Source organism: Bubalus kerabau, chromosome 17, assembly GCF_029407905.1.
Source record: "Bubalus kerabau isolate K-KA32 ecotype Philippines breed swamp buffalo chromosome 17, PCC_UOA_SB_1v2, whole genome shotgun sequence".
NCBI lineage: Eukaryota > Metazoa > Chordata > Mammalia > Artiodactyla > Bovidae > Bubalus > Bubalus kerabau.
In genome coordinates, this window is record NC_073640.1 from 60,400,913 (window position 1) to 60,414,403 (window position 13,491).

General features: G+C 53.9%; 2 protein-coding genes across 2 annotated transcripts; both read right to left on the reverse strand.

Moving 5' to 3' along the window:
* Positions 1-879: 879 nt before the first annotated feature.
* On the reverse strand, positions 880-5,640 carry KLK11 (kallikrein related peptidase 11). Its single transcript, XM_055553010.1, has 6 exons — positions 5,520-5,640; positions 3,665-3,739; positions 3,087-3,301; positions 2,538-2,820; positions 1,851-1,987; positions 880-1,326 (listed from the first exon to the last, which is right to left on the reverse strand). Exons 2-6 carry the CDS (start codon positions 3,702-3,704, stop codon positions 1,174-1,176), a joined length of 828 nt encoding a protein of 275 aa, XP_055408985.1. The 5' UTR covers positions 3,705-3,739; positions 5,520-5,640; the 3' UTR covers positions 880-1,173.
* Positions 5,641-6,556: 916 nt separating this feature from the next.
* KLK12 (kallikrein related peptidase 12) lies at positions 6,557-10,404 on the reverse strand. The gene is made up of 5 exons (XM_055551196.1): positions 10,401-10,404; positions 9,935-10,142; positions 8,842-9,101; positions 7,803-7,936; positions 6,557-6,915 (listed from the first exon to the last, which is right to left on the reverse strand). The coding sequence occupies exons 1-5, from the start codon at positions 10,402-10,404 to the stop codon at positions 6,760-6,762; spliced, it is 762 nt and encodes a 253-aa protein (XP_055407171.1). The 3' UTR covers positions 6,557-6,759.
* Positions 10,405-13,491: the final 3,087 nt, after the last annotated feature.

The following is a 13,491-nucleotide window of genomic DNA, read 5'->3' on the forward strand; positions in this document are numbered from 1 at the left end:
GGAGGCCGAAAGCTGTAAGGGGCATCTCATGGCACTTCAGCCAACTCCCTCATTTCGGGTGAGGAATGGGAGGCTCAGAGAGGGCAGTGACTCACAGGAGGTCACACAGCAAGGTCCAGGTAACCACCCAGAGGCCCCAGTTCCAGCTCTGGGCTCTTACTCTTCCTGCCAGCTACCTCCCCTTCCAGCTGAGCAGAATGTGAGGAGAGATCTAGTTCTGGACTATTTGTGATGCATCTTCTCCAGCAAGAACTGGGTTAATTCCAGAGGTTTTGTCCAGCTCTTGTGCCATCCAATTGAACTTTCGGCCGTGATGGAGAGGCTCTGTATTTGCTATCCAAGGTGGTAGCCACCAGCCGCATGTGGCTACAGAGGTTTTGACATGCAACGAGTATGACTCAAGGATTACATTTCTGATTTTAGGCCATTTAAATTTAATTTTAAATAGCCACATGTGGCTAGGGCTATTGTATTGACCTGCACAGGTCTTGATGAACTACCTATTATGAAGGTTAGAAAGAAAACAATGATCCCTTCCTTTTATTGTGTCTTAGCTGTGTGCAGGCTGACAGACGTAGTGTGCATACTTCTGCACGCACGATTTTACAGGTAAGGAAAGGAGTCTTAATCAGGGCAGTATTGTTAAGAAATGATCCCTTGCTCCTCTTCCTTGCTGGCTGTGTGACCGTGAATAGGCAACTTCCTATCTCTGTGCCTTAGTTTTCTCATCTGCAAAATGGGTGTAATAATAACAGCACCAACCTCGTATGGTTTTGTGAAGATTATGTCGGTCAACATATTTAAAAGCCCTGAGACCAGGGTCACACAGGGAGCATTCAAAAGATTCATTCCTTTAGTAAATATTTATTGAAACCTTAGTGTGTGCCAGGAATTGGGTTTGCAGCTGGAGGTACAATAGTGAACCAGACAGCTAGCTATTTTCACTCCCAGAGTCACAAGTTACAATGAGGCAGGAATAGAACCCAGGTCTCCTAATCCAAACCTCACATTGATTACTAAGTAACAGCATCTCTCGTGGTCAAGAAGGCCCCCCATCCCCCTCCAAAGTACATGAAGGGGGTCCTGGCTCAGGTTTCCTTATTAATAGAATGAACAGGAAACCACAGCCCCAAGTAGGGATTAGGGGATTGGGCTGTGATCAGCAGGTCCTGGCTAATTGTTCTTCATGGTCTTCTGGATCCAGTCCACATATTTGCAGACCTTTGTGTAAACACCAGGCTTTTTGGAGACAGCACATGGATCCTGGCCCCAGGAGATGATGCCTTGAAGAGACCCGTTACAGACCAGAGGGCCCCCAGAGTCACCCTGGAGATGGAGAAAAGAGAAACAGTTAGAAAGGAGGCGAGAGGGGAAAAGGTTCATGGTCTTCGAGAGGAGGTGGGGATGGTGTTGGAAGAGAGGTGGAGATTGAAGATGGGATTGGCTGTGGGATTGAGGATGAGGTTAGAGTTACGGGTGAGAACAAAGATAGGATAGAAAACTGACTAGGGTGGCTTCCCTGGTGGTCCAGTGGATAAGAATCAGCCTTCCAATGTAGGGGACGTGAGTTCAGTCTCTGGTCAGGAAACTAAAATCCCACACGCAATTAAGCCTGCGGTCCACAACTAGAGAAAGAATGATCTGTGGATGGTTGGGGCTGGAAATAGGGGTGGGGATGGGAGTAGAGCTGGAGATTGTGTTTAGGTGAGAAATGGGAACCAGGAGTGGAGCGGGATTGGGGGGTTGCCGGGGAAAGTTGGGGAATAAGGTTCTGGTTGCTGATGAAGATGCAACTGAGGTGGGAGTTGGAAAAGGAAATGTGGTCAGAGACCCAGGCCCTGCCCTCTGACCTGGCAGGAGTCCTTGCCCTCTTTGCGGACACTGGCACACACCATGGTGTCTGTGATGTTGCCAGGGTAGGCGTCCTCACACTCCCTGTGCTTGATGATGGTGATGTTGGCGCATCGCAAGGTATGGGGCAGGTGCACTGTAGAGACGACATGAGGGGGCAGAGAGAATGAGAACCCCTGGTCCCCTTCCCTTCTCTGCGGGGCTGCCTCTAACCCCAGGAGAGAACCAAGGCCCTTTCTCTGCACCCAGCTCCCATCCTTCTTGCTTGCAGCCAACTCACCTCTCTGCTTGTAACGACAGTAACAGTAATGCCATTAAGTAAAATTCTTTATGTCAGTTGCTCTATAAATATTATCTCTTATCTAGACCTAGAAGGTGGGTGTGATTATTCTCATCTTATAGAGAAGCCACTTGCCTAAGGACCTACAGCTCTGCAGGTCGTAAATCTGAAACTGCACATCCGATCTGCTGAATCCAGGCCCCAAACGTTTGTCTCTGCCCTCCTCAGCCCTACTTTTCCACGCTTCCTTTCGGCTTATCCCACTATTGACACCCCCGGGTCGCTGCCTCTTGTATTACTGCAAGTTCTCGCCTTTGAAGGTTCCTCTAGTTCCCACTGTCCTTCCGCAATCATAACCACCGTGCCCCCCCCCACTCCCCATCACGTTCCCCTCTGGAGCCCCTACACTGGGGGCTGGACATGGTGCCCCAGCCGGAAATGAGGCAGTTGGCACCAGCGGGGACACAGTGCGGTGACACGGTGAGGGGTCGCACGGCCCAGGTGAGGTGGGCCGGGGTCACCATCTTCACCAGCATGATGTCGTTGCGGTGGTCTTTGTTGGGGAGGCTGTTGTTGAATTCTGGGTGGGGGAAGGACTCGGTGGCAGTTCGCGTCTGCTCACAGCCATCCTGCCGCTGGAGGCTGTGCGCTCCCAGGTGAACGACGTATCGGCTGAAGTGGGAGACACGCTACGGTCAGAGATGGAAGGGGAGGGAGACACAGGAGATGGAGAGAGGCGTGGTGGGGAGGGGGAGAGACGAAGAGAATGAGGAAGCGCGGCTCCACCTCCAACCTCGTCCCCATCGCCCACCACGACCTTATCCTCAAACCGACATCCGACCCCAGAGCCCAGCGCCATCCCGGCTTCCGAAATCCTTCATCCTCCTACCTTCAGTCTCAGCCCATCCCACCGTCGATCCCTGACCGCACCGTCCCCACCCGAGGCCCTCTCCACCCGTCTCTCCATCTCCAGCCGCCTCCCCTCCCGGCCCCGCCCCGGCCCCCGCACCCACGGCTTGCGGCAGTGGGCTGCTGTCAGGAGCCATCTGGGGGCGATGAGCGTGGCCCCGCAGAGCAGCCTCGTCTTCTGGAACAGAGCCACCTGCCAGGGCTGAGAATGAGGGGGGCACTCGTAGCCCTTGATGATTCTGGTCTCTCCCGCAACGTGCCCTAGACGAGGGTGGAGAAGCCAAAGAGGGGGCCCAGGCGTGAGAGGACTCCAGAAATGGGGGGAAGAGGATCATAATCCTGGAGGATGCACTGTGTGGACAGGCTGGGTATTAAATGAAATCCTTCCATACCAGTAGCCCCTCCTCTGGGACCCTCTTTGCCCTCTCCCTATTCTAGCTCTAAAGGGAATACACCTTTAGGTGGCAGGGGGCATCCAGGACTCATTATGACTCATCTACTCTTTCAGATGCCCTGTTATTCTGTATTTTTAATATCAGCTCCATCAGTGTCTACACACAGAGGGCTGGGAATCCTAGAGACTTGGGAGGCCCTTGCCCGTCCCCACCCCCACCCCCACCGTACCTGTCACCAGAGCAAACATGATTAATTGCAGAGTCATCATGGCCTGGAGCAGGGAGGGGCAGGCCCCAGGTTCTTCTGGGGACAAGAGGGGCAAGGAGTCACATCACTTCCTGGGGAGATGGAGGGCTGGTCTGTGACCCTCTCACCCCCTCGCCTGCTCCCCCAGCGAGAAACAGCCAGGTTTGCGGAATTTCCTGGTTCTCACAGCACCCCAACCTCCACATTTTAAAAATAAATCTCTACTATGGAGGGTGGCTTTGGAGGGGCCCAATCCCAGTTGGGGGCTTCCCCAGTGGCTCAGAGGTAAAGAATCTGCCTGCCAATGCAGGAGACCGGGTTCCATCCCTGGGTGGGGAAGATCCCCTAGAGAAGAAAATGGCAACGCACTCTAGTATTCTTGCCTGAAAGATCCCATGGACAGAGGAACCTGACGGGCTACAGTCCACGGGGTCGCAAAGAGTCAGACACTACTGGAGAGACTGAGGACATATGCATGCAATCCCAGTTGGAACCTCCAGAAGCTAGGGGAGGGCTTTGCCCAGGGCAAGGGATGGGCTGACCCTGTGTAGTCAGCCATGGGACCTCAGAGGCCCTTCTTGCCCACCTGAGACTTAGGGCCCAGCCAGCTGGATACGGGGGGATAAAGGGAACCAGGCTCCATTCAGAACCCACCCCAGAGCTATCTGGGGTGTAAGAGGGAGCTCAGCCTGGGACAGCATTCTGACCCCCACCCCTGCTGAACCCCTGCCCCTTGGGAGAACAGCTAGACAGGGCAGAGTGCAGCTGGTCAACTGGCCAGTGGGGGTGGGGGTGGAGGCTTGGACTAGGTGATGGAAGCTGGGGTCAGAGGACACTGAGATTGGGGTGGGGGGCAGCCTGCTGGAGACATAGATCAAGGCAGACAGACACAATCCCTCCACCCCGAGAAGGACGGAGCAGGAGGAATGATGCCAGGCAGAGGCCTGTTACCCTCAGCAGGGCGCCTTCCCTCTGCCCTCCCACCCCACCACCAGACTCACAGGCTCTGGGGCTGGGGCTCGGGGGGCAGCAGTGTGGCTGATGCAGCAGGTCTTGGAGCGGGAGGCACCAGGAAGGTGAGCAGGCAGGGGGTGGCCCAGGGCGGGCCCAGGATGACTGGCCTCCCAGCCATGCCTTAGCACCCGGCGGGCAGGGTGCGGGGGGCACGCCCCAGCCTGGCCCGGGCTCTTGGATGTGTTGCCCACCTGCCACTGTTGCGTCCCCAGGTCTGTCTGCTCTGTGCATCTGTGTCCCCTCACACGCCTGCGCCCATCTGTCTGTCTGCTCCTTTCCAGTCACTGTGAATCTGCCTTCATCTCTCCCACTTTTCTATAATTCTCTGTGTGTATGTGTGTGTGCCATTTTTCTTTCTGATCCTTTCTCTCTCTTTATCCAACACTGTTTTTCCCTCCCAGTCTCTGCACGTCTCCTGTAATTCTTTCCATCTTTCTTTGTGCCTCTCTCTCGTCTCTGCCTCCCTCCATCCCTGTCCTTTCGTCTCTCCCCACATCCATGTCTAAATCCCTCTCAGTCCTCCTCCTCTTCCAGTCTGTCTGTGTCTCCTGTCCTTGCTCCTCCCCCCTGGCCCCTTCCTTCACTGTTCCAAGGAGTGGGGTGGGGGGACTCGGGCATCACACAGGTGGGGCTGCTGCCAGGTGGAGGGGCAGGCAGGAGGGTGGGGGAGGCAGGCTGGGGCCTGTGGGATTCCAGGCCCAGGAGAGGGAAATCCGCCCTGGGTGGGCACCCCCCCCCCCACTCCGAGGGCTCCTCTGGGGCTTCACTTCCCTGCCCACCCTTCTCCCAGGGTCCTCGGGAGCCAGCTGTGGCCCTTACTCACTCTGTGACCTAGGTCCGATGACTTCCGGAATCTGAGCCAGCTCAGCTTCCTCCTCTGCAAAACTCAAGTGCCGATCCCTACTTCTGCAGGCTTGTTTATTATCACTTAGATCTCCCTCTGTCTTGCCCTCCTCTCTCCCCTAATGAGATGTGAAGCAAGACTAGGGGATAGGCTTGGGTTCTGACAGCAGCCAGCCTTGGCCCCAAATCTGGGCACTGCCTCTTCCTACCACAGTGACGTGGGATGAAGGACTCCACCCGGCTGAGGCTCAGTTTCTTCGTCTGTGAGGTGGGGGTGACAGCCCTACCTCAGGGGGTTGGGATGAAGACTCAGGGAGAGCCGGGTACAGCAGGCATCCAGCAAAATGTTGCCACGGCTGTCCTGATCGCCCCTCTCCCTCTCCCATTTCAAGTGTCCCTTCCATTCATTGGGGAGAAGAAATTCTCTTTCTAACTTCTGGAGAGGTTATGAAGACTGACCCTAAGAGGTGGGCAGAACTATTTTAAGACCAAGGCTGGGTCCTCTTGCTTTCTAGGGCTAAACCCCCTGTCTATCATCACAGAGATCAAAATAGACCTGCACCCCACATTAAATATAACACATGCTCAACTCCGGCTGAGCCAAGTTGCAGCTGGCTTGTGGGAAGAATGTTATGTTTTATAGACATTTAATTAAATGCTAGTGAATTTTGATCTGGCAGCTTTCATTTGGTATTTTGGAGCTGACAACCTTGTCCCCTCACCGCCCCCCCCCCCATCACACACACACACACACACACACACACACACACACCCCGCCCCATGTCAGGTCCTTCATGGCCCTTTGAAAAGTTTATAAGCTCTAAACTTGTAAGTTCCTGTTGTGGCAGATGGAGAAAAATGGCCTTAATTTCTAATGTAATTTTCTCTAGTGCATTCACGTGAGGCTCCTGAGGGAAAACCCTTAACCTCTCTCATCTTTATTTCAGCACCTATGGGGAGGGTAACTGATGAGCCCTCCCTCTAATCTCAACCAGCAGAGGGATTCGAATAGACACAGCCCCTCCTCCAGGTTTATTTATTCCAGACAGTCACACACTTCCTTCCGCTTCAACCGTGGGTCTTAGGAGGGCTGGCTGGAGTTGGGAGTTCTGCCAAGAAGATCCCCTGCTCAGGAAGAGTGGGAGCTAGAGGTGACGATGGAGATGGTGTTGGCGCTCAGAGTGGCCCCCAAGCTGAGGTATGACGATGCAGACAGCAGGTCAGTTGCTCCTCATGACCGTCTGGATCCAGTCCACGTATTTGCAAACATTGGTGTAGACCCCTGGGATGCCTTCTTGTCCGCAAGGCCCCACGGATCCCCAGGACACCAGACCCTGAAGGACCCCGCCACACACCAGGGGACCCCCGGAATCACCCTGGAAGACAAGAGGTTAAGGAGCATGGTATGAACATGGGGAAACCCTGTTCCAGTTTGCCTCCTGCCCCCTCACCCATGTCTTGGGCCTTGAGGACTGTGGCTCCAAGACTTGTCATCAGAGAAAACAAGCATAGCCACGTTCCCAGAGGACAACAGTGACTAGAGAAGAACACGTTGTCCCTAGGAGCCAATCCCAGGGAAGGAGGGCGGGCCTCTATGCCAGGGCAGAGGGTTCTCTCAAAGACAATGGCTGAGCCCTGACCAATGAAGGAAGAGAGTACGGGCACCAATGACCAATCCCAGTGGGGGAGGGCGGGACTCCATGCGGGCTCAAGGAACATGGCTGGGGCCCTGACCAATGAGGGAAGAGGACACCGGTACCAGTGACCAATGGTAGAGAAAGAGGACTGGACATCTCAAGAGTCCTCTCCAGGGCTCTGGCTGAGGCCCTGGCCAGTAGGGAGGGGCAGTCTTCTAGCTGGAGGACCAACAGGACAAACTAGCCGGATTGAGATGAGAGAGCCCTCCAGCCCCTCTCTCCTGCTCCATCCAGGAATCGTTCTCACCTGGGCCAGCACCAACAGGAGGATGGATGGTATGGGGAAGACTCAGGACTGGAGAGACACGCGGTCACCTGCCTGAGCTCCGAATGTCCGCTACCTTTTGCTCTCCCTCCCTTTGTGCCCCACCCCAAATCTCTCCTGCTCTGTACCTGCGCTCCATCTCTCTGCCCTCCACTCCCTGGCACCTTCTGTGCCTCTCCTTCTTTCTGACCTCTTCTCTCTCTCCGGTTCCCCTGACTTGCCCTCTCTGCCCCCCACCCCCACCCCACCCCGTTCTCCCTCCCCTCCCTCCCTTCCTGGGTGTTGCCTGCAAGTCGCTCACCTGGCAGGCATCCTCCCCAGCTTTGCCGCCCGCACACACCATGTTGTCAGTGATTCTCCCTGGGAACACTGCCCGGCAGGTGGCATTGGAGACGATGGAGAGGCTGAGGCACTGGAGTCGGTCTGGGAACGGGCCTGGAGATGGAAGATGGATGCTGGAGGATCCCCCAGTGCTTCCCTCATCCCGCCACCACCCCCCCCCACTCCCAAAGAGGCCTCACGGAAGCCCGATACAAGTTTATCCTCCACCCCCTCCCTGTGACCTCCAAGACAATCCTTGGGCCTTTAAATTTCAGATGATTTGATTACATAGTGGCTCTTGATTTCCATTCATTGGCCCAGTCCCCCCGACCTTTAGCCTGTGACTCAGTTACAGTGACTCCGGACCTGACCTTCTCCTTCAAGCCCAGCTACTGTGACCTTTGACCTTCAACCTTTTAAAATAACCCTTTGAGCCCACCTTGGCCTCACGTCTTCTCTCTGTCTCTGTCTCCCTTGTCTTCACCTTAACCTCTGACCTCAGCTCTGCATCCTGTAAACCACTGGTTCCTACTCCAAAGTGGCCTCTGATCCTAGTTTACTTGACCCCAGACTCCATGACCTCTAACCCTTGGCTCCACACACCAAACCCTATGGCTTCCAGTCCCAGACCGGTGACTCTTGCTGGAACCCCAGTTTCCATCCTCAGATTGCAGCCGACATCTGGGTCCCATGACCTCAACTCCACAGTGACCAACACCAGAGTCCATGACCCATGACCCCAAGATTCTATTATCTATGACTTTTTCTCTAGTCTGATGACCCTTGACATCTCTCTGCCTCTAACCTCATCCCTGACCCATGACTTCCGACTCTATATTCAACCACTGAAACACTTTGACTCCCAAGGCCCTTGATGCACCATATTCTCAGATCCCAGGGCATGATCCTGATAGGGGACCATTTACCCATCCTTCCTCTGAGAAGGCAAGACCCTTGACCTCTCACCCTATACCCCCAGCTCTGTCCCTCCTGACCCCTGACCCCGGGACCCCCTTAACTCCATGGGTGGTTGGTGGTGCCCCAGCCTGAGATGTGGCACTCGGTGCCAGCTGTTGCACAAGTCGTGGGCAGGGGCAGGGGCTGGACGCTGGTGGTCAGCCGGACAGGGGTGCCCAGTCGCAGAAGCCGGAGGTCATTGTCATGGTTCCCCAGGTTGCCTCGGTAGCTGGGGTGGGTCACCGAGAGGCCACTGCGTCGGATCTGTTCCGTCCAGTCCAGTTTGCTCAGGCTGTGTTCTCCCAGGCGCACCCAGTACCTGCTAGGGGGGCATGGCGGGTGGTGGTGGGCTGTCCCAGGGCTCCCAGACCCCCTGCCCCTCTCTACCACTCGGCATCTTGATGGCTGTTCTCTTGCTCCTTCATTCCCTTGCTCTCACTCTCTCTGTCTCTTCCCATCTCTTGGTCTCTATTTCCATTGCCGTCTCTCCTTCTCTAGCGTTCGTCCTATTTGTCCTCTCCAAGCCACTGTGTCACTTTCTGCTTCTGATTCTCTTAGCTGGTGATGCCCACGGAGGCAGGGGCATCCGTTGGTCCTGTTCACTGCCCCATTCCTACCACCCAGCAGAAGGCCTGGGTCATCACTACTGTCAGCTAAATGAAGGGGGAAATAATGAGTAGGTTCTGTTTGTCTTGCTGGTGTCCCTCCCTGTCCCCACATCTCTCTGTCTCTCCATCCATATCTGAGAGCATCAGACTTATAAAGCCCAATCCCCTCATTTTACAGATGGGACCACTGAGGCCCAGAGAGGTACCGGATATAGCCTTTGACACTGCACAGAGAGTTTGGGTCAGACATGGGCCCACGGTTCAGACTGGGCCAGGGAACGCTGGACTGGTGACACACACCATGTAGGAAGGAAATGAGCCATGAGGGAATGTAGGGCCTGGGTGGGCAGGTTGCAAGACCCCTGCCCTCCACCCCACAGCTCCCCACCCAGGTCCACCCCAGGCCCATTGTGAGGAAGTTCTACTTCCGGTCTAACCTCAGGCTCTCTTGTTGCAGGACCATCTCCTTACTCCTGTGAGCCCCTTCCCTCCCCAACACACTCCCTTTGACCACCCTAAGTAGGGAGGCTCCCAGGTGGGGGCTTACCTGCCGCTGCAGTGAGCAGCTGTGAGAACCCACCTGCGATCAATGAGGACCCCCCCACAGCGCAGACGGGTGCCCTCAAACAGCCCCACCTGCCAAGGCTGAGAGTGAGGGATGCACTCTGTGCCGTTAGTGATCTTCTCTTGGGCCTCGTGGCTGAACCCTGAGGCAGGGACACAGGGCAGAGAGACAGGGGTCAGAGGCTTAGAGACTGTGGATCAGATAGAAAGAGGGGCACGCAGCTCTGGTGCACACAAGCAACAACTAGGTAGTCTGCGTGCCTCAATGAACGATCCCGCATGAGCCACGAAGATCCCACGTGCTGCAACCAAGATCCGATGTGGCCAAATAAATAAATTTGAAAAAAAAAAAGAGGGACACAGAATGGGCAAGAGAAAGGCAAGAGAAAGAAACAAGAAACTGAGATGGTGGAGGCCGGGGGGCAGGCCAAAGGCAGGGAGACACAGACCCATGATACACCGAGAGAGACACACTGAAACACTCAGAGACACAGAGAGGAAGAGAGAGGAGAGAGATGCTTTAAGACAGAGAGAAATAGAGATTCAGAGACAGAAAGGACAGAGATGTGGTGACAGGGAGAGACAGAGGGGAGATGGGCTGGAGGACGGAGGAAGAGAGAGAGGCACATGACCCCGGGAGATGGAAATGAATGGAGGCATAGATCTGCCAGCCGCCCTCCCCTCCTCAGTGCTCGGCATTCACATGAGGGAGGCACCCACCTTCCCTCCGGGGAACTCACCAACGAAACACAGGAGCAAAAAGATGCTGGCCCTCATGGTGGACCACTTCCAGGTTCTGGGGGGGACAAGATGCAGCATCTCAGAGATGGCAAGTGGACCCTCCCATTCCCATCCCTTCCACCAGCAACTCCATGAGGAGGGGACGGTCCACACGCCCATCCTTCTCTGTGGCCATCCCCCCACGGGTCACCCCCGCCTCCAGCACTGGTGTCTGCCTGCCTCCTCCTCACCTGGTCTCTCTGCTTGCCGACTCCTCCAGGTGTCTGTCGCAATCAGCCTGTCTGTCTCTCTCTCTCTGCTATCTCTGCCCACCCACCAGCTCGCCCTTTCATCTGCCAGCTACCCTGCCAGTCCACGCTCCCGCGGTCCACCTGTCATGCTGTCCACCTGTCCCCCTCCTTCTGTCTGTCCCAGACCAGCGGCTGACACAGCTTTTAACTCTCTTTGTCCCAGCCCATGCTGTTTTTCCGGGTTGAGGGAAGGGGACAAGGAAGTCATGGGGTGGGGTGCCCTCTAATCCCGGGGAAACTCTTCTAGGCTAATGACACTTGACTGAGATTTACAGTTGAGTGGAGGGGGGAGGGGGCCCGGATGACTCTGGAGGGAAGACCCAGCCCCTCTCCTTCTCCCCTCCTCTCCAGACCGGCCAGCAGCCAGTGACTCACGGCCATCTGGGAGCCGAGTTCTAATCCTGACTCCAGTGACAAGCCTCAGGGAGGGTTGGGGCGGTGGATCCCTGGGACTCTTCCTCCGAGAGGTGCAGGGAAGGGTGGAAATGAGAGTCAGGGAAACCGAGGTCAGAGAGAGCCCGAGAAAGAAGAGGTGGAAAGGGAAGAGGTTTCAAAATAGGTGAGACAGAGGAATTTCCAAACCGGGATCCAAGGAAGTCTGGTTCTAATGGAAGTCTTAAAATGCGCAAACAATTCTTTTCCTGCCTTTCAGAGCACAGGTCTTATGATATCAGGTCGATTTATCTAATTCCATGAAAATTTTTTTGCATGGGGACTTCCACTGAGAAAGAAATGGAATAGGAAACGGGGAGGGTGAAAGAGATTTAGGGCAGAGTCCTTCTCTCTCATTCTCTTTCTGCCATCATCTTTTTTTTTTTTTTAATTCACACGACATAAAATCTAGCTTTTGGGGACTTCTGTGGTGGTCCAGTCCCCAATGCAGGAGACATGGGTTCGATCCCTGTTCAGGGAACTAAGATTCCACAATCTTCAGAGAAACTAAGCCCACTATGAAAGATCCTGCGTGCTAGAACTAAGACCCAACATAGCCAAATAAATAAATAAATACTTTTAAAAAATCCAGCCTTTGAACCAGTTTAAAGTCGACCATGCAGTGAATTTTCCTGTACTCAGAATGTTTTGCAACCCTCACCACCATCTAATTCCAGAATATTTTCATCACCCCCAAAGAACACCCTCTACCTGTTAAGCTGGTGCCTATCCACTGATGAATGGACAAATAAAATGTCTGTCCCTACTATGGGGTTCATGGGTGTTAAGTCACTTCAATTATGTCTGACTCTTAGCGACCCTATGGACTGTAGCCCACCAGGCTCCTCTGTCCATGGAATTCTCTAGGCAAGAATACTGGAAGTAATCCCACTGCTGGGCATACACACTGAGGAAACCAGAATTGAAAGAGACACGTGTACCCCAATGTTCATCGCAGCACTGTTTATAATAGCCAGGACATGGAAGCAACCTAGATGTCCATCAACAGATGAATGGATAAGAAAGCTGTGGTACATATACACAATGGAGTATTACTCAGCCATTAAAAAGAATACATTTGAATCAGTTCTAATGAGGTGGATGAAACTGGAGCGTATTATACAGAGTGAAGTAAGTCAGAAAGAAAAACACCAATACAGTATACTAACGCATATATATGGAATTTAGAAAGATGGAATGATAACCCTGTATACGAGACAGCAAAAGAGACACTGATGTATAGAACAGTCTTTTGGACTCTGTGGGAGAGGGAGAGGATGGGATGATTTGGGAGAATGGCATTGAAATACGTAAAATATCATATATGGAACGAGTCGCCAGTCCAGGTTCGATGCACGATACTGGATGCTTGGGGCTGGTGCACTGGGACGACCCAGAGGGATGGTATGGGGAGGGAGGAGGGAGGAGGGTTCAGGATGGGGAACACATGTATACCTGTGGCGGATTCATTTTGATATTTGGCAAAACCAATACAATATTGTAAAGTTTAAAAAAAAAAAAAAAGAATACTGGAGTGGGTTTCCCTGTCTCCCTCCAGGGGATCTTCCCCACCAAGGGATCGAACCTGCGTCTCTTACATCTCCTGCATTGGCAGGCTGGTTAGCACCACTTGGGAAGCCCACTATATATTCAACTATTAATATGAAAGGAACAAGTACCGATGTGTGCTATACATGGAGAAGGGCTTCCCTGGTGGCTCAGTTGGTAAAGAATCCGCCTGCAATGCAGGAGACCCAGATTAGATCCCTCAGTGGGGAAGATACCCTGGAGAAGGAAATGGCAACCCACTCCAGTATTCTTGCCTGGAAAATCCCATGGACAGAGGAGGCTGGCGGGGTACAGTCCATGGGGTTGCAAAGAGTCAGACACAACATAGCAACGAAACCAGCATCATACATAGGTAAACCTTGATAACACTGTGGAGAGTGAAAGAAGTCGGTCACAAAGGACCACAAACCATACGATCTCGTTTATATGAAATGCCCAGAAAAGGCAAACTGATGGAGACGGAAAGTGGTTCAGTGGTCACCTGGGGCTGCAGGGAGTGGGGATGGGG

Bases quoted from the DNA above. Each gene is read 5' to 3' on its own strand.
- KLK12 (XM_055551196.1), bottom strand. The intron at 9,102-9,934 runs GTAAGCCCCCAC...ATGCCCCCCTAG, and splicing joins GCTGCTCACTGCAGCGGCAG to CAGGTACTGGGTGCGCCTGG. The intron at 7,937-8,841 runs GTTAAGGGGGTC...TTCCATCTCCAG, and splicing joins CACCACCAACCACCCATGGA to GCCCGTTCCCAGACCGACTC.
- KLK11 (XM_055553010.1), bottom strand. From the start codon at position 3,704: ATGATGACTCTGCAATTAATCATGTTTGCTCTGGTGACAG. The intron at 3,302-3,664 runs GTACGGTGGGGG...ACCCTCGTCTAG, and splicing joins CATGTTTGCTCTGGTGACAG to GGCACGTTGCGGGAGAGACC. The intron at 1,988-2,537 runs GTAGGGGCTCCA...TCGTCTCTACAG, and splicing joins CACCATGTCCAGCCCCCAGT to TGCACCTGCCCCATACCTTG.